This window comes from Polistes fuscatus, unplaced genomic scaffold (genome assembly GCF_010416935.1).
Source record: "Polistes fuscatus isolate 324 unplaced genomic scaffold, CU_Pfus_HIC Scaffold4, whole genome shotgun sequence".
NCBI lineage: Eukaryota > Metazoa > Arthropoda > Insecta > Hymenoptera > Vespidae > Polistes > Polistes fuscatus.
The window spans coordinates 3,890,920-3,909,518 of NW_025113118.1; the positions used below are offsets into that span (position 1 = coordinate 3,890,920).

Below are 18,599 nucleotides of genomic sequence, written 5' to 3' on the forward strand. Positions count from 1 at the left end.
GCTGATGTAATATAACGATAATCGATTTTCTATACTTGCAATTAAGCGAACTACCTCGCTGACGATTTATAATCAATATTAGAATTTTTCCTTCTATAAGATCGTTTTTACTAATGAACGCTTTCATTCCGATCCTACTTCGAGTACATTAAATTTACGTGAGGCATTAGCATAGACGAGCAGGGATGATACTTCATCGTAATAATAATAATAGTAGTAGCATAGTATTAAAAAGCTATTCGTTTAAAAATCTATGTATATACTTATATATATATATATATATATATCTCATAATTAATCGTTATATTTTCGATCGTGTAAGTATAACTTACATATACGTAAGTATACACTTTCACGTATTACATGCATTCATAAGATCTACCTTCTGAGACAAACAATCAAAATTTCGAATCATCAATTTGAATCCTCTTTACCGAGACGTTCAACGATGATAAAGGAAAATATAATGAAAATCTACGATCTGTATTTTTTTTTTTTTGTTCTTTTTTTCTTTCTTTTTTTTCTTTCTAATTCATCTAACTTTTGTGCCAATAATTTCGAGCTCTCGGTGTTCTAACTTAATGAATAATATAAATATACGAGTATATGCACGCTAAAGTATAAACGCGAGAAAGGATGATATCGTAATAAATAAAGAGATGAAATATGAAGCGGTGTATATGGATGGTTTGGTTAAAAAAAAAAAAAAAAAAAAGAAAAAAAATGGAAAGAAAAGAATAGAAAAGAAAAGAAAAAAGAAAACATATGCATAAAGGAAAGAATAGGAAAGAGAAAGGTAATGGGTCGTTTGTGAAAGAGGATAAAATTAAAGGTTCCAAAGATAGAAGAGATAAATAGCTAATGTGTAAAAAATTGAAATTGAAGAAAATCACTCCCAAATTGCCGTCTTCATTAACTGATCAACCTTATCCCATGGAAATTCTGGCTTATCGTCATCGCCGAATAAAAATTGTTCGGTATTTTCTTCCAAATTGTTGTTGAAACCTGCAATATTTCGTTCAAAAAAACCGACTCTCATAACTTTGTCAATTTAAACAAAAATATCGTATATATGATCGAAAGATTAAAGATAAAGTAGCATAACTGACCCATAAGACTACGTATATGTCTTAATGGTCGGCCTCTTCTATTTCCTTGTACGCACATCATTCCATATACGCGAATTCCTGGTACACTGGCATAAGTTGGTTGATCGTGGCTCATCGGACCCTCTGCAATAAGAATGACAAGAATTTTTGTTTACCAAGGTCATCCATTATTATTTTTTATTTTTTACGAATATTCCCCCAAATATGCTTGTTCTTATTTTCTATCCTTTTCTTACCAAGTATATTTGAATCTGGACATCGGCATATCACCAAATAATGAGATTTTCCCGTTCGAGTATTCTGAAGGGCTAGGAGAGACCAATCCCTCGGTGCTCTGCATTCTCGCATTTCAGCCACTGGTTCGCATGTTTTCACGAGTGTTAGAGCCTGGAAGAAGATAAACGATATATATATTTTTTTCTAAGAATTCTAATTAGTTAATAATAGTAATAGAAACAATATCATTCGTCGAAATTAATAAGAAAATATTAAAAATTGTTTCTCGTTCTTTTTGTTTTTCTTTTTCTCCGTGGTTTATATTAATATAATTATATATTATACTCTTCAAAAAGAAAATATATATATTACGTATATATCCATATAAGTATATGGGTTCTCTTAGTTACATTGCTTTATGGTGGGTTTTAAGGAAAATAAAAGAGAAAGAGAAGGAAAAAAGAGAACACGTGCGTCCACTGCGGTTTCTTTAGCAGACGAGTTACGTTTTGCGAGGTCGTTACACCGGTTGAAAGTGAGTGAACGTTTCTTGCGGACCGACATGCCGGTTTTCTACTTCTTCTTCTTCTTCTTCTTCTTCTTCTTCCCTTATGTCCTCCTCAAGTTTCACGAAGTTTCTGCATTGCATCACTGAAGAGAAACTAAGATAGACGAATAGGAGGAGCAAATGCACAAGAGCAAAAGCAAAAGCACGAGCACGAGCACTAGCACGAGCCGTAGGCATTCTCAACAACCGGTAACCGGAATCCTACCGCTCATTATCCATACGGAATTGCTTCGTGACGACGAACAGCCATCCTCCTCCTCATTCTCCTCATTCTCCTCCTTTTCGTTTAATTAATATGTATCGAGTAATTGGCGCGCATGTACTAGGAAATACACGGGGTGGTGGTGGTGGGTTTTATCGTGATAGAACATTTATCTTCAGATCAAACGAATCCGATCGGTATTTAAATCTTTTTCTTTTTTTTCCTATATTGTTAGAATATTAATACAGGTTAACCCTTCTTATAACACGGTAGATAAGTTCATAGAAAATGCCGTGTTGAGTGAAACCGTGTTATATGTGTGAGAACCCAAAGTTTTCATTATTCTATGGTAATTTAGTTATTAAATATTTGAAGCAAATTTTGGTAATCGTGTTAGAGGTTGGTTACCTGTAATAAGGGGAATTTAATAGGTAGATAATATAATGCAAGAATATAATTATTATTATTATTATTTGAATATGACAAATGTGATTGGGAATGAAAATTAGTCGAACGATTGGATTGAAAAAAACTTGTCGTTTCATTTTGATCCGTTCATTTATAAACTTCCTATACGAAATAGATAAAGATAGTAATGTTGTTACCTTGGTACGCGGATCGGTGACCAATTCGGTGGTGTGATGATCGTCACTGTCAAGGGAAGCACTGCAGGGGTCGCGGTAACGTCCAGGACAGGCGCAAAGTGGTTGAGTGAAGTTCAATCTCACGTAAACGGCATTGCAAACTTGTTGGACTGCGCACTCCGGAAGCAAATAAATGTGCTGATTGTGAGGATAATAATGATACTTGGTGGGCTTCGCCAATGCCGCGCTTGCACCTTCCGGCAATCTTACTCCTGTCTGCAAAATGGAGTACTGTGTTTTAAATGAACGTCCTTTTTTTTTCCTTTTTTTAACTTTTAAATAGCTTTCGTATAAACGTTCCTATCTACTTTAATGATTAATACTTATATTCATATATTAACATGTAAATTGTATTAAGAATTATCTTTCCATTTTTTTTCTTTTTTTGGGTTATTTCTTAACACGTTGACCGTGATACCAGTTTGTTTTTTTTAATTATTTTATTTAATTTTTATTTTTTATTTAATTTTTTATTTAATTAATTTAAATATTTTACATGTAATTTAGTTATAATTATGGGATGACGTATTCTAGAAAATGAATTTTTTTTTCTATTAATTTTTCGCGTATCTTGAAAAGTATACCGAATGTTCGTATCATAGTATCAAATGTTATTCAAAATATTTCTTATTTGAATAAGTTAATCGTATATTTGAATGATTTTTAATCGATCCAAACAAGATTCTTGGGTAGAGGAAAGGAACTAAACAACCGTCGCTCGCATGTCGAACGCCGTTAAAACGATCTAAACGTATCTTTACGTTGGTACCGTAAGCAAATATCGTTGAGCGTGTTAACTCGACGCGTTGTAACCATTATAACGGGGCTTACCTCTTTGGGGGAGACATTGTTTCAAAGTGTATAGTAAGTAAGTAAGTAAGTAAGTGAGTACTTACTTGTACCGAGTGTTAGAAGCAAGGCAAGTAATTTTGTCGAGTGGAATTCGAATTCTATAATCGTTTATTTTCTATATTTTGATTCTTTTTAATTTCCTTTATTATTTTTCTTCTTTCTTTTTTTAGCGAATTGTATCAACAAATTTTAGTAAGTTTCCAAACGATCTCGTTAAATTCTTCTTAGTGGTTAATTACCGTGTAATTAAAAAAAAAAAAACAAGCAAAAAGGTGAAGGTAATTTTATTTTATTTTATTTTTTAAACAATACCATGATACACCGTCGTTCTTTCTCGAAAGAGTGTACATCGTTAATCTTTTGGTAACGTTAAAAGGGATGGGAGGAGGAAAGGGAAAGAAAGATGAATGATTGGAATAGGGAAAAATCGACAAATACAGAATAAACATATATTTAGTGCAACACGGTGAAAAGGACCAACGCAAATGGGAAGAAGGGAAAAATAAAAATAATAATAATAATAATAATAATAATAGGGAAAGAAAAATGAATGATTGGAATAGCGAAAAATCGACAAATAAAGAATAAAAATATATTTAGTGCAACACGGTGAAAAGAACCAACGCAAATGGGAAGAAAATAAAAAGTTGAAGTTGAAGTTGAAGAAGAAGGGGGGAGAAAAACATAATAATAACAATAATAATAGTAATAAAAGGATAAAATAGAAAGGAAAAGAAAGAAGAAGAAGAAGAAGAAGATGGATACTCATCGCAAGTTGTGTTCTTCCTGGAACGTGAAGCTATGCACCCCACCGGAACCTCTTAGCTCTTAGGGTGCACGAGTCTAATCTACACTTTCTTCCGGGTCGTACGTTTCTATACTTCTTCTTCTTCTTCTTCTTCATCCTTCTATCTTTCTCTAGTATAGCATAGTAGTTCGTAGGCGTGTCCAATGGCAAACGTGAGAAGAAAGGAAGTGTCTTACACGCGCGTCGTTGTTGTGTCGTCCTTTATTCGCGTGCTAACTTCATGGGGTCAATACACATAGAGAAAGAAAAAAGAAAAGAAAAAGAAAAGAAAAGAAAAGGAAAAAAAAAAGGGGATAAAGAAGTTTCGATCACGAAATCTCGTCGACCTTTCGTGTGCAGCTGCTTTCGCGTGTCGAATCGATATTCTCCGTTTCGCTTCCGGTAGCCGTCCGGTCGTTCTACGGATGACGGGGGGAGATAGGGGGGTTGGTAAGGAAGGGAGAAAGATATGGGGAGAGGGGGCAACCATTCGATTTGATGGAACTTTTCTTTCTTTCAAATACCACCTTTTTGTTTCGAATTTCTTTTCTTTTTTTTTTTTTTTCATTTCGTTGCTTCATCATTCGTTCCTCGTACGTTGCTTCGTGCCGAGAACGTTTAACCTTCGTTAAATGTGCAACCACGCAGGGGTGGGAACTTCCTCGAATCGTTTCGCATGATTCCGAACCAACGAAAGGAAAGATACTGATTTAGTATTTTTCTTCTGAACTTTTTTTTCCTCTTCTCCTACTTATCCCGGGGAACAAAACACGCGCGCGTGATCGATCCCATCCCATTTCACGTATCTCGTATGTAATTCTTCCGATGATTTCATTCTCTCTCGTCTCAGCAACAGCTTTTACGAGAAGCTTTCTCTCTCTCTATCTCTTTCTTTCTCATTTTTTCTGTGGATAATATTTGATCTTGGTTTAATAGTTTGATCGAATTTAACAAGCTTTCCTTTTAGGAATAAATAATCTCGAAAGGGGTCGCTGACACCGTTGATAATCGTGGTGTGTGTTACCTTGACCCTATCTTATAGGTTACAACCATCACTAATACCATCAACAGTAACATCAGTACCATCACCATAGTCATCATCATCATCATCATCATCATCATCATCATCATCATCATCATCATTGTCATTATTATTATTATTATTATCATCCTCCTAGAGTTTGCTTTACGTGATTCCTCTTCCTCTTCCTCTTCTTCTTCCTCTTCTTCTTCTCGTTCTTCTTGTTCTTCTTCTTGTTGTGTTTTTTTTTCTTCTTCTTTGTTTCTCTTTTTCCCTATCCTTGCCACGTTCCTGCGAATCACGCTCGTGGACAGGAGAGTTCGCTACTCGTTGTTCGAAAGTGCAATGATTCAGCGAAAGAGAAAGATAGCTCTCGAGGAGGAAAAGAGACTGACAATCTTCTGGCGAGCTTTTATAAGTCATGAAAAGAATAGAAATAAATCTATGACTGCCCTAAGTACTTTGTATAAATTACATCTATCTATTTTATCATTCGTACATATATCACGAAGAACAATCAACAACTATACAAAAATCTCAACTTTGTTCGTTTCGTTTTTAGAACGAAAGAGATTTCATATGAGAAATTAATTTTTGATCATCGTTCTTTGAAATAAAGAAAGAAAGGAAAAAGATTCGTTTAATTCAGGGGGTAGGGTGGGGTGGGGTGGGGGGTTAGGTTCTTAAGTTTTTCTGTTCGGTGGACACTTTTGACAAATATGAATGTTAGATAAATTTTAAATAAATATAATGCAATTTTGTTAACGCATCGATCGTATTACGCCGAATTATGGTTGTGTATTTTTTTTTTTTTTTTTTGCGTTTATCTCGTTAGGGATTACGTGACGTTTTGTAATTCACTCGATTACATTTGACTATTGTCTCGAAATATTGATTTACAAAGATTGAAGAAGAATCCAATCAAAAATGTTACTATTACATATTACCGTGATCGCATTGGTCAGTTTTTATTCATGTTAGAAATTTTGTTTTTTAAATACAAATACACTGTTGGATGGAACATTTGATAACGATTCCTTTTTTATTATTACTATTATTATATACGCGATAATTAAATATAGAAAAATTCAAAACGCGATATATACGAATAAAAGATTTTAATTACTTTTTACAAACTAAACAGCTAAAATTTATTTTCTACAATAAAATAATTCACGTTCTAATGTAAACAAAAATCCATAATCGTCGAATAATTTCATATCCTATAGTATTCGCTAATTAGCTAGCAATTATGTTGAAAGTTCGTTGACCTTTGATGTTCATTAAATTTTTACAATTACGTATTAAAAAAAAAACATTCGAATGCATTACAGTCACCGATGATCGATCATCATCATCATCACGGTTCCACGAACAAAACAATCCGCGGTCACCTGTGACACCCACCATGACCATTAATAATAATAATAATAACAACAATTAAGAAAACTCATGAGATCAAATTTATTCAAATCAAGTTTAGATATAATAATAATAAATATAATAAAAAAAGAGTAAATTTATCTATATCAATTTGCGAAAAAAAGAACGAACATTTTTCTTTTCATTTTAACTGGCAACCAACTTGAGTACACTTCGTAAGATCGATAATAAGATCGATTTATCGTTTTTCTTCAGCTCATGCCTGTCGAATACTCGAAGCCTTGCGATAAATAGGATGTCTCTCGGTAGTCCTTGTGTATAGAGAAAGAAGATAAGGCAAGAAAGGGAGAAAGATGGGGAGAGTAGGGGGTAAGGGGGGGAGAGAGAGAGAAGAAAAACGCGTGGTCGTTGTGACACGCGTGGGTGGATTGCACGCGCGTCCGAGATATATCGGGGGCCTTCTCCTTTCTCAACTAACTTCAAAGGTGTGCATCTTGATGCAATAGTAATAATGTATTGGTTAGTGCATAAGGATATTCACGCACGTACATATAAACGAAATCGTAGTTCTCTCATTGGTGGTAGTAGTAGTAGTAGTAGTAACCGCAACATTAATAGTAGTGGTCATGATATTCATGTGCGGGTACATGAATACACATATACATACACGTACACAAATAAACAAGATCGTAGCTCTTCTCTTTGCTCCATAAATCGCAATGTAGAAGCAAGAGAAGTAGAAGTAGAAGAAGAAGAAGAAGAAGAAGAAGAAGAAGAAGAAGAAGAATCAGCGAGGTTGCCCCTTCGGTGAACGTATAAGTAGGATTCACGTTTTATAGAGGAGGCCACGAATCGTGGAGATGCAAAATCGACACGTTTCTACGAAAGCCCCATGAATCACGTGCACGATCCTAACCGCTCGCACACACGTACAGGTTAACACGTACTACCAACACGTAGACATAGAAAAACGTGTCGGCGACTAAACCGGACAGAAAACAGTGCCAAGAGAGAAAGAGACAAACGGAAATGTAAATCGTACACGGTACCCCTGGATGCTGCTCTCGTACCTCTGGACCTTTCGTGCATTAGGAAGAGAGATAGAAATAAAAAGAGAATAAATGATTTTTACTATGGTAAAAAGCTTCTTCCAGCATTAACGATCTCTACCCCGTGTTATGTGATGGAAAAACAAACGTCAAAGGTAAAACGATCGGACGGAAAATATCGCGAGTTTTAATGGAAAAATGTTTCGTAGATTAAAAAAAAAGAAAAAAAAAAGAAAAAAAACAAAGGTATTATACTAAAGTTAATTAAGGGTATACGAGGTTGCGTCTATCCAACGTAACCAAAGGAATAAAGGATTCTATGGTTAAAGTACTCAGGCTCGTTTGTCTCTTCTCTTTTATTTTTGTTCTAACGAAACGCACTAGCAGAAGCAAAAGCAGCAGCAACTGCATTTCTTCTTAGGGAGGAAGGTAAAACCGGTATTCTTCTCTCGTTATACTCTAATGTTATACCATACTAGATCGTAATATTCCAGGGATGATTAATCCGTGATAAGAAAGAGAAACTAAATAAGTTAGACGATTGAGTTCTATGACAATGTTTTATGATTAAAATTCTCGTATGATGAAAATTTATCCAAGAAAGAGAAAAAAAAGGAGATATAGGTGTTGTGTATTTGTATCGACAAAAATGTTGTTTTCGTATAAATTTATTTTGTCCTTCGGTTCAAATCCTTCATGTATTCCATATTTTCCATATTTTTACTCTTATTCGCAAATAATTCAAGTTAATATGTCGAATCAATAAGTATGATCCGTAATCGTTTGAAAATCGTTGAAATGCATCTCTGCAACGTCGTAGTTCACAAAGTTGACGTTTCCAGGACATCGAGAGACGCTTTCTCGATGTCCTGGTTCCAACTATGACGAGCAATTAATATTCTGTTTAACCGTGCGTAGAATTATGCCGCGCCCCCCATTTAAATATTTTTCTTTAATTTGATCTTTTTACGATGGCACAAAACTATTACTAATATTACTACTTACTACTCGAACTTTTCTCGATCCTTCCTACGTCTAAATTCCGAACGATTTACTCTTATAAACCGACACGCTTCGATTAGTTTCTCGAGTATCGATAAAGTATGATCCTACGTACTTATTTTCTTTCTCATAAATTACCTCTTGGATGTTTCTTCTTTTTTTTTCTTTTTTTTTTTTTATTATTATTATCTTTATCACCGAGTCTCTAGAGCTTCGTGGAATCAATTTTTCGAATATTTTTCTCATAGCTTATGGTACTTTTGTTGAGGATTTCAAGCCCTAAATTATTTTTTCCCTTCTTTTTTCGTTCTCTCGCGATGGACAACAATCAATAGAAATAAAAATGATGACATAATTTATGCACCGATAATAAGTAAAGTTATTTATCTGAATAGGTATAATAGGATCTCTATGATTATTCTCATATATGTGAACGAGAATAAATCTAATTTAAAAGCAAGAGGAGAATCATCGCGGTAGCGAAAAAGAAAACAAAAATCTCTGAGCTCATTGTCGTTAATCTCTTCAGGCTAATGCGATTTCCGCACGTAACCCCATTGCGAATGATCGCTCGAATAATGGCTTTGAACGCAACTGGAAGTGACGATCGTTAAATGTCTCTTTTATTATTCAACCATCCTTCTGTATATATATGCCTATAAATATATTTTCCTCACACCGAGTATCTCAACAATTTGATCAAACACATCATTTGGATCCTTGGATCTTTATTTATTACAAATCAAATTTTCAATATACGAACGATTTTTTGTTATTTACCTTTCTTTCTGTAAATCAATATTTTTCATTTTGCTATCTTTATAATATAATGTATTGTATTTTTATATACAATGATTGTAGTATAAAATGATTATATTTAACTCTTATTATTTTGTAGAAAATTATTTGAAATTGCTAGTGCACATTTTGTTTGTAGGATTACGCAATGTCTAATTTTTAACATACGTAGATGCAAAGATTTATAAAACGCACACAAACAGGATAAATAAAATGTTTATTATTTAATTAGAAATGAAAATTGTAAATATGTGTTTGTGATGTAATTACTTGGGACGCGTATATGCGAAAGTAATACGCAAAGGATTCAAAATCAAACAACTTTCATAATATTTATTTACAAAACTAATATATGTTTGTTTTCATATCGTTTGAAATGAGACACCCGGTATATGAATAGGAAGAGATACTTTACTTTGTTACGTATTCATATACATTCGATGACCATGAATCCGCGTATTCGTGGAGGTTTTCTCGTTTATCGATTTTTTGTAAACGAGAAATCGATCGGTTAGTTTAACGATCGATTGATTTTCTTCGATCAATCGATCATTTTCTTTTAGATCAGAGGAACCGCACGTATGATTAATGGACAATTAATCAGAAGGATCTACCTCATCGCACGATTTTATCTTATATTATCGATCGATATATATCGATACGCTTCTTTCGAAAGAATCGATCAAAGGATTCGCTAACGCACGTTCGATTTAGATGAAGATGCGATGATAAAGCGTCGTTTACGTTAAAAGATATTATTTTCTTTTTCTTTTTTGGCTAAAAATAAGATATAGAAAGTGTTGTTTCAATTTACTTTCAATATCGTAATAGATTTTTCCCGCGTCTTTAATTTTTTATCCTCTTGTCAGGGGTTTTTTTTATTATACTTTATTTTTCTTTTTCTATTTCGAAGTAAACGATAAAATAATTTTGATTATTAACGATTATATAACTTGTAATAAGAAACAAGTATTGAGTTTTAAAATACAAATTAACACACGATTGTTAAAGATATTTTTAATTTATTTACACATTTTCAAGTAAGAGTTGATAAGAATCGGTGTATAAAGAATCTTTTATCGATTACAAAATAAAGATTATGAAATATATATAAAGAAATATTAATTTATTGATGTCTGATGATGATATCAAAGTTATACGGATTTCTAGAGGATTCGAAAGTAAAAAAGAAATTAAATGATTTCTTCTTATTTCAACGAGTAGTGTTTAAACGAAATAGATTTTAATGCGAGTCTCAATATATTTGTTAGATAATTATGTAAATTGATTGACGATCAAATTTCTTTCTAGATGATTATAATTTTTTTAAACTGTATAAAAAGTAATTAAATAAGTATATATTTCGTGTCATTAAAGATCGGTTTACTTGGTTGAATATCATCGTCACGTTCCACTAGCGATATTGATATATACCGATTCATTTGTCCTCCTTTTAGTAGTTATTAACTACTACAATTTTATTTTCTTGTATTTTCATTTTATTTTTATCTAGATGATTTATATTTCGTTTCGGTAACGGTCTCGAATCGCGACAATAAGAAATCTAAGTATAGTACTTCTATACTTATTTATCTTCTCTTCAATTTGTCCCGTGCTAGGAAACCCGTCCGTTCTCGCGAGGAATTTGCTTTTTGCGGGATTACTTTTTTGTATATCGCGTCAAGTCACGGCCGAGCTAACACTTCGAGTTGCTTCGAGAGTTCGTTTCGAGGAACGATCGTACGAATAATAGACTAAAATCGTTCAGTAAAAGAAAGAAAAAAAGAAAGAAAGAAAGAAAAGGAAAAAAAATACAATAATTCCTAGCCGATTGCGAATTCCTCGATGACATTTCCTTCCGTGTACATTTTTTTTTCTCATATTTTCTTTTTCTCTTTATTTTATTCTTCTTCTTCATCGTTGTTTTTTTTTCTTTTTTTAAATATTTTTTTTCTTCTATTCCCTTCAATCCGTCGTAACCTGTGATCACGCGAAAAGCGATAAGTCGAGATAGTTTTGAAATTAGCAAAGAGGGCGGGCAAAATGGCGGACAAAATGGTGGGCGTCTTAGAGATCAGCTGAGCGAGACGCGTCCGTTCGAATCCAACGGAAATAATAAAATCGTTTTTGCAATCATCTTTTGCGGTCGAAATTGAAAATATATCCTCTGATATACAGTTTGTCCATAGAATAGAAAAGATCTTTGTCTTTATAAAACCGTTACAGAGAAACAGAGTTGTCATTTTCTTCTTTAACCAATCGTATTGCTTATTATTTTTCTCGAAGATCTTTTTCTCTTTCTCTATGAAATTTATTTCTTTCTTATTCGTTCTCGTTTTTTTTTTCTCTTAATTAAATTTTATCTATAGTTTTTCTTTCCAATTCCTAAATGCTACTTTAAGTTTTACCGATCGATCGAATCGATTATGAACGATTTTTCATTTATTCAGAATAATGTAGGGGTGGGGGGAGGATAACCGTTGAAAGATTATCATCGTTCGACCAAGCGTAGAAAATCGGTAAGGCCACTTTGTATCGGATATCTTCGAGGAAAGGACGTTACCGGCGATACGAACTCGTAAAGTATTTTCCCGTAAAGCGAGCGCAACTAATAATTCTCGTATTCCGATCAATGCTCGTTCGAGCGGACGCTCGACGAAACCGCAAACCGTGGTTTACCGTCAGAAAGAGAGAAAGAGAGAGAGAGAGAGAGAAAGAAAGAAATATATGTAAGAGATTCTTATATTCCAATGAGAATTGCGTTCTAGTAATTTACCTATCTGTACACTTGGGTTTCCTCGTTTAACTGTAAATACCTATCGTTCCTTTTTTTTTACCTACGTAATTTTTTATATTATAATTTTATTTTTTTTATTTTAATTTCTCTCTCTCTCTCTCTTTCTAGTTTTCTCTTCTTCTCCTGTTTCTTTTACATTTTAATTAAACAATAAACTAAGACACCCATGACTTTAGCTTAGGCACTAAAACCTAACGTTCCTACTGTATGTGTAATATAATACTCTCGTATTAGCTAGGAAATCGTTAAAAGAAGAGAACAGTTATCACGTATTTCCTTTTACGTGTATATATGCGTTAATTCGGTTATTTTAAATATTACGTTTGGTTTAAAAAGTTCTTCGTAGAATAATTATTGTTTATTAATTTTTCAACGATTTTCTAATCATCGTTATATCCGAGTTACCGATCGATATCGATCGATCCTACACGAAGAAAATAATAAAAACGTTAATCAATTTACTTTTAATCGTTTATTATTTTATCTTAAACGTTAAACGTTGATAAAATCTGTATCAGAGATGTTGAGAAAAATTAGGGTCGATAAAACAGTTCGAAAAATTTTCCGTATGCGGAAACATCCGCGTAATTACAATAATAACAACCTACGTTGAAATTGTTGATGATAATATCCGGCTTGTTCTTTCAATTTCTTTTTATTCTTCTTCTTCTTATATTTCTTCTTCTCATCTTCTTTTTCTTTTTTCTTTCTTCATCTTCTTCTTCTTTTTCTTCTTTTCTTTTTCTTTTCGTTCTAATTCGTCCGAAATGATTTAACTACGTTAAGCATACTTTTCGTGTCTTAATTACGTCCCTGTTATTCAGTATGAGTGTTGCTCGAAACGAAACAAAATAAAATAATAAATAAATAGATACGTTACGTTTTCTTAATGATAGTTTGAAGAGAGGGAAAGCAGTTAGCATAATGAAGATACTTCGTTTAACTTATACGAAGAACGCACGCTAGATAGAAATGAGTTTAATACGATTTCAATAAAAATTTTACAACATATTTTAGATTCCTCTCCTCCTTCTCTTTTCTTACTTGATATAATTCACTGATAATAATTATTGTGTGTGTGTGTAATATCTCTTCGATATTATATTTATTCGACGAATACATACAGATACATATATATATTTTGTTTTCAAAATAAAAATATGAAAAGATAACACGTTAGGAATAATTAGAAAATTTCCTTTTCTATTTGTGTTTTTCTTTTTTTTTCTTTTTTTATTATTAAATTTCTCTCTCTCTTTTTCTCTGATTTGCTACTTTCTTACATTGAGATCGTTTTTCCAGTTAGTAGAACACACAACGAACCACACGATTCTTTTCCAATTAGCCGTTTTTTCATCATCTTCCTTTTTTTCTTTCTTCTTCTTCTTCCTCATCACCTTATTAGTCTACTTCGTTTCCAAGTTATTTTGTATTTTTTCTCGATTATTATTATTATTATTAATTATTAGTATTGTTTTCTTTGTTCTCTTACAAAGTGCATTCTAACAAGTGCATATTTTCCCGTTCCGTTGTCATCGTAAGACACGTGCCTGCTAAAGCTCGGAATCGAAGAAAGCAACTTTACTTGCATTTTGCTTTTGTTAGGTGAAAGAAAGAGACGAGCAATTACGTTTAGGTTTATACAGGCGCGTTGATGATTGCAGCAGTCGTTGGAAAATGCATAACGCTTCTCTTGGCTTGCGTCTAATAAGAAGAATCGGACCATTAAAGTTGAATTGAAGGTAATGACTCGCGAGATGGCATCTCTCTCTCTCTCTTTCTCTTTCTATTTCTAAAAGGAGCGCATAGAAGAGAGTGCATTTGCGAAGTGCATTGCCGAGATTCACGGGCTTGCCTACTCAAGAAAGAAAATAAGACAGAAAGAAAGCGAGAAAGCAAGAGAGAGAGAGAAAGAGAGAGAGAGAGAGAGTCTCTCTGTTAGTCTCTTTGCTAAGACGGCAAAGACGTAATGATGATTTCGATGTGTACTTCGTTTTTGTACATGTGTGTGTATGTGTTATGTATGCATATACAAGGTGAGCCCTATTTGTACTGCTATTGACAACAATTTTCACTAATTACGTAACATTTTATTATATATTTCATTAGAATAAAATTTAATTTTGTATTATATTATCTTATTTAAAAAAAGAGACACTTTGGAATAATTTTTTTTTTTGTACGATAAAAAGAAGTTCAATTATATTATCTTTATATTACTATTACGCGATATATCTAATTATGGTTTTTTTTTTTGGTACACGATAGATACGTTCCCGAAGAATACCATGTAAAAAAGAAAATATATATATCACATTTATAGAAAAATACTTTTTAACTCGTTCTCAGACAAAAGTGCCTGATTTATTCTAAACCAAGCCAAAATTTTCTTCTTACAATTAGAATTCGGATCGATCGTGTTGATAATTAAAATAATCGTGTAATAATAAAACAAAAAAAAAAAATAGTAAAGTTCGTGTAAAAACAAAATTTAATGTACGTCGATCTTTTCTTTTTTTTTTTTTTTTTTTTTTTAATACGACCAACAAGCTAAGAATTATTTTAAATTAGGATACATAGTAGTTTTTGTTTAGATCACCCTGTATGATGCGTATGATGTATATATATATATACAGGGACACACGTTAATATTATTACTACTACTACTACCAAACGTTCCTCGTTCATTCCTTGTAATTTTGTCTTCTTTTCTCTTTCTGCGTTTTTTTTAACACTGAACTCTCAGCTTGGTGTATCTTTCTTTCGCTCTTTACTATTATTATTCTTTTTTTTTCTTCTCTTTTTATTCTTTTTTGTTTCCTCGTCTTTCTTCTTCTTAGCTTATGATTTTCTCTCCTGGTTTACGTTTCTATCTTTTCATCTTACGGTTAGCCACTAGAAGACTCTCCAAGCAACTACTGTCACCGACTCATCATAATCAAACGTTGTACCTTTTTTTCCTTTTTTTTTTTCTTCTTTTTTTTCTTTTAACTAGACCGCTATGTGTACTTCCCCCCACCCTCTGGCCCCCCTTCCTCTTTCTCTCTCTCTTTTTATTTCACAATTTCACGGATATTAACATCTTTTCTACAGTTGTTATAGAGGAAGATGGGGGGGGTGAAGGGAGGGTTGGAGGGTCACTACTGAGATAATAATGCGACGAGTGGTTTATTATAGGAAAATAATTGTCAAGGATTGTCTATGAATGTTGTCCTCTACTCATCTCGTAAATTAACTAACGATATGAAAAATAATAAAAACACAAAAAACAATATAATACAATAATATTATAATATTATTATATTATAATATTAATAATTTTAATTAATTTAATTTAATTAATATTAATTTAATATTAATTGATTAAATTAATTAATAATATTATAATATTATTATATATAATAATATATATATATATATATATATATATATATTTTATTTATATAAATAATATATAATATATAATAATCAATATCGTATAATAATAATTAAATGTTCCTATTTTTTTTTTGGAAGGGGGAGGAGAGATTATTTGACTAGCCTATCGTTCGATAGGAAAATAAAAAGAAAAAGAAAATTAGGAAAATGTATACGGGGCGTTTATTAATTATTCGTAATTATATTATGACGATATATTTTTCTTTGACAAATCCGGATAGTGTAGAGTGGTGTTATTGCTTTATCCTAGTAGAAAGATAGTATAACGTTTTAAATGTTAAAACGAGAGAAAAGGTATATCCTCTTGGTTGATCGTATATACGTAGGACGTATTATATTCTCTTTGTATGTATCTTACTTACTCGTGGCACGTGGTGTGTTCTGCCTCGCTTGCTACTTTCTAGGTCGACCCATTTGGCATTTTTTTCCCTAGCTAGCTCGCGACACTCACCGACCCTCGTACGAATCTGGGTCCCTTTCTAACTAAAGCCGTACAAATCTTACCTAAGTTACTACTATATCTGTTTCTACAAATATATTACGTGTATATATGTATTTCTATTTCTATTGTATTATTTATATATTTTATTTTATATATATATATTTTATTATTTTCTTATATAATTTATTTTATTCATATATATATTTTTATATATATAATTTATCATTATATTTTCTTAGATAATTTATTATTCATATATATATATAATTTATCATTATTTTCTTATATAATTTATTATTCATATATATATTATATATATAATTTATCATTATATTTTTTTATATAATTTATTATTCATATATATATATATATATATATATAATTTATCATTATTTCATTTTTATTTTCTTTGTTTTTTTGTTACTACGATTTATTATTCATATGCTTTTCATTAGAATCTTATTATTATTATTTTTATTATTATTATTATTATTATTTTATATTAATATATTGCGTAAGAGAAGGAGGAGAAAAGATCGTATAATTCTAATCCGAGCGTTTTAAAGAAATCGATGGATCTAATTAGGAAAAATCTTCTTTCGACGATGTAGATCGAAACAAGTTGTTGCTTTTTAGTTCGAAGAAAGTTGTCAGGAAAGTCAGTCGGTACTGTTCTACGATAAATTATCTCGTTGGACGTATCAGGACGGGTAAACGGGAATCTCGATGAAAAGAAAGTTCCCAACCCCTTTGAGAAAAATACTCTTTCTTTCTTTTTTTTTTTAATTATTTTATTACCGTGAAAGATCGAGATTGGAGAATGTCAAGATTCACTTGGTGGAATGTCAACATATACCAAATATGTATTCGGTGAAAGACCGAATATTTGGGTTCATTGATATTTCGGATATACACCAAACGATCATGCGAATCTTGACATTATCTAATTTCGATCTTTCACGGTAACACACATATATATATCAATTTTATGTTGGGAGAAAAAGTACAGTAAAGGGAAATACCTTTTGTATAAAGAGATGTTCTTTTACCAGAAAACAACGAAAAGACCCTTTTAAGGTTAAATCGAATTACGATCGAATCACAATAATACAATCGTGACCATCACGATAAACTCTAGATACTTCATAGTCTACTAACGGAACGTGAACACGATTTCAAACTAGGGAACATAGATAGTTTCTATGTATTTGTATTAAAAATACGATTTATGGATTCACGACGAACGGAATGGATAATCTGATAATAAATTAATGGCTTGAAAGAAAAAGAAAATGAAGATCGGGAAGCTCGACAAAATATTGGATTAACCTATTCACTGTTAGGTAAATTTAGAACGTCTTATTTTGTACGTCAACATTTTATTTGTAAAGAAATCCATGGTATTTCATAAAACCTGATAATATTAAGTTACAGATATATAATATATGTTTCAAAAAAGAAAAAAAAGAAAAAAACTATTATTATTATAGAAAATTTTCATGAATCCTTTCTAATAAAATTGATTTTTAATCAAATTTAAACATGTAGCACAAATTACGAGATATCTCGTAATCGGCAGTTTAAATGAGTTAAACGAAATTAAAACACTAAACAAAAAAGAAAGAAAAAAATGCTTACCTCGCTAGCGCTGGTATAATTCGTGGTGAGTTTGATCTGAGGTCGAATCTTCCCAGGTGATTCACGAGTCTCTTTACCCGAAGTTGATGGGATCGTGCTGCTAATTGGTTCATCCAATTTCGTGCTGACCTTTCTAGTTGAAGACAAGAATACTGTACTTCCGCTACCGGAAGTGGCTGCCGTTCTCGACATAATCTGTTCCGTTGAAGCAACCGATACGATCGGATTGGCCGAGGAAGATGATGACGTGGCTGATGTCGTTGTTACGAATGACGATGAACTCGATATAGGTGTAGGATTAGTAGTAGTAGTAGTAATGGTAGTATTAGTAACAGTGGTAGGTGAGGTTGAACTTGAAACATGGTTGAGGTTTATTAGCGAACTTGTACTGGTTATCGATGCCAAGGTCGTAGAAGTGACACCAGATGTCATTCTATTAGGCAACGTTGCTGTAGTTTGTTGTTTCGTTCTAACCGAGTTACGAGCGTGTTCTGGTTGGGACGGTGGCAAAGCTAGACAACTGGTGATTGGTAATACTAACCATACTATCGTTCGTATCGTCTTCATTTTCCTTTCTATTTCACGGTAATTCCTTTTATACGAGTGTTCACGCCTAAGATTAATCTTTATTCCTTCTAACTAGTTTTTTCTAT

At 32.3% G+C, this 18,599-nt stretch overlaps 2 protein-coding genes across 2 annotated transcripts in view; one reads left to right on the forward strand and one right to left on the reverse strand.

The window, feature by feature from the left end:
* Positions 1-18,599, forward strand: part of LOC122521480 (elongation factor-like GTPase 1) — a 68,519-nt gene that overhangs the window by 4,237 nt on the left and 45,683 nt on the right. The window lies entirely within an intron of this gene.
* Positions 800-18,445, reverse strand: LOC122521481. Its single transcript, XM_043642266.1, has 5 exons — positions 17,947-18,445; positions 2,701-2,955; positions 1,346-1,496; positions 1,110-1,232; positions 800-1,005 (listed from the first exon to the last, which is right to left on the reverse strand). The coding sequence occupies exons 1-5, from the start codon at positions 18,376-18,378 to the stop codon at positions 890-892; spliced, it is 1,077 nt and encodes a 358-aa protein (XP_043498201.1). The 5' UTR covers positions 18,379-18,445; the 3' UTR covers positions 800-889.

What these genes read in the sequence shown, in the direction of transcription:
- LOC122521481 (XM_043642266.1), bottom strand. Translation starts at nt 18,378, where the DNA reads ATGACATCTGGTGTCACTTCTACGACCTTGGCATCGATAACCAGTACA. An exon ending in TCCAGATTCAAATATACTTG is followed by an intron (nt 1,233 to 1,345) that starts GTAAGAAAAGGA and finishes TTCTTATTGCAG; the next exon opens with AGGGTCCGATGAGCCACGAT. An exon ending in ACATATACGTAGTCTTATGG is followed by an intron (nt 1,006 to 1,109) that starts GTCAGTTATGCT and finishes GAAATATTGCAG; the next exon opens with GTTTCAACAACAATTTGGAA.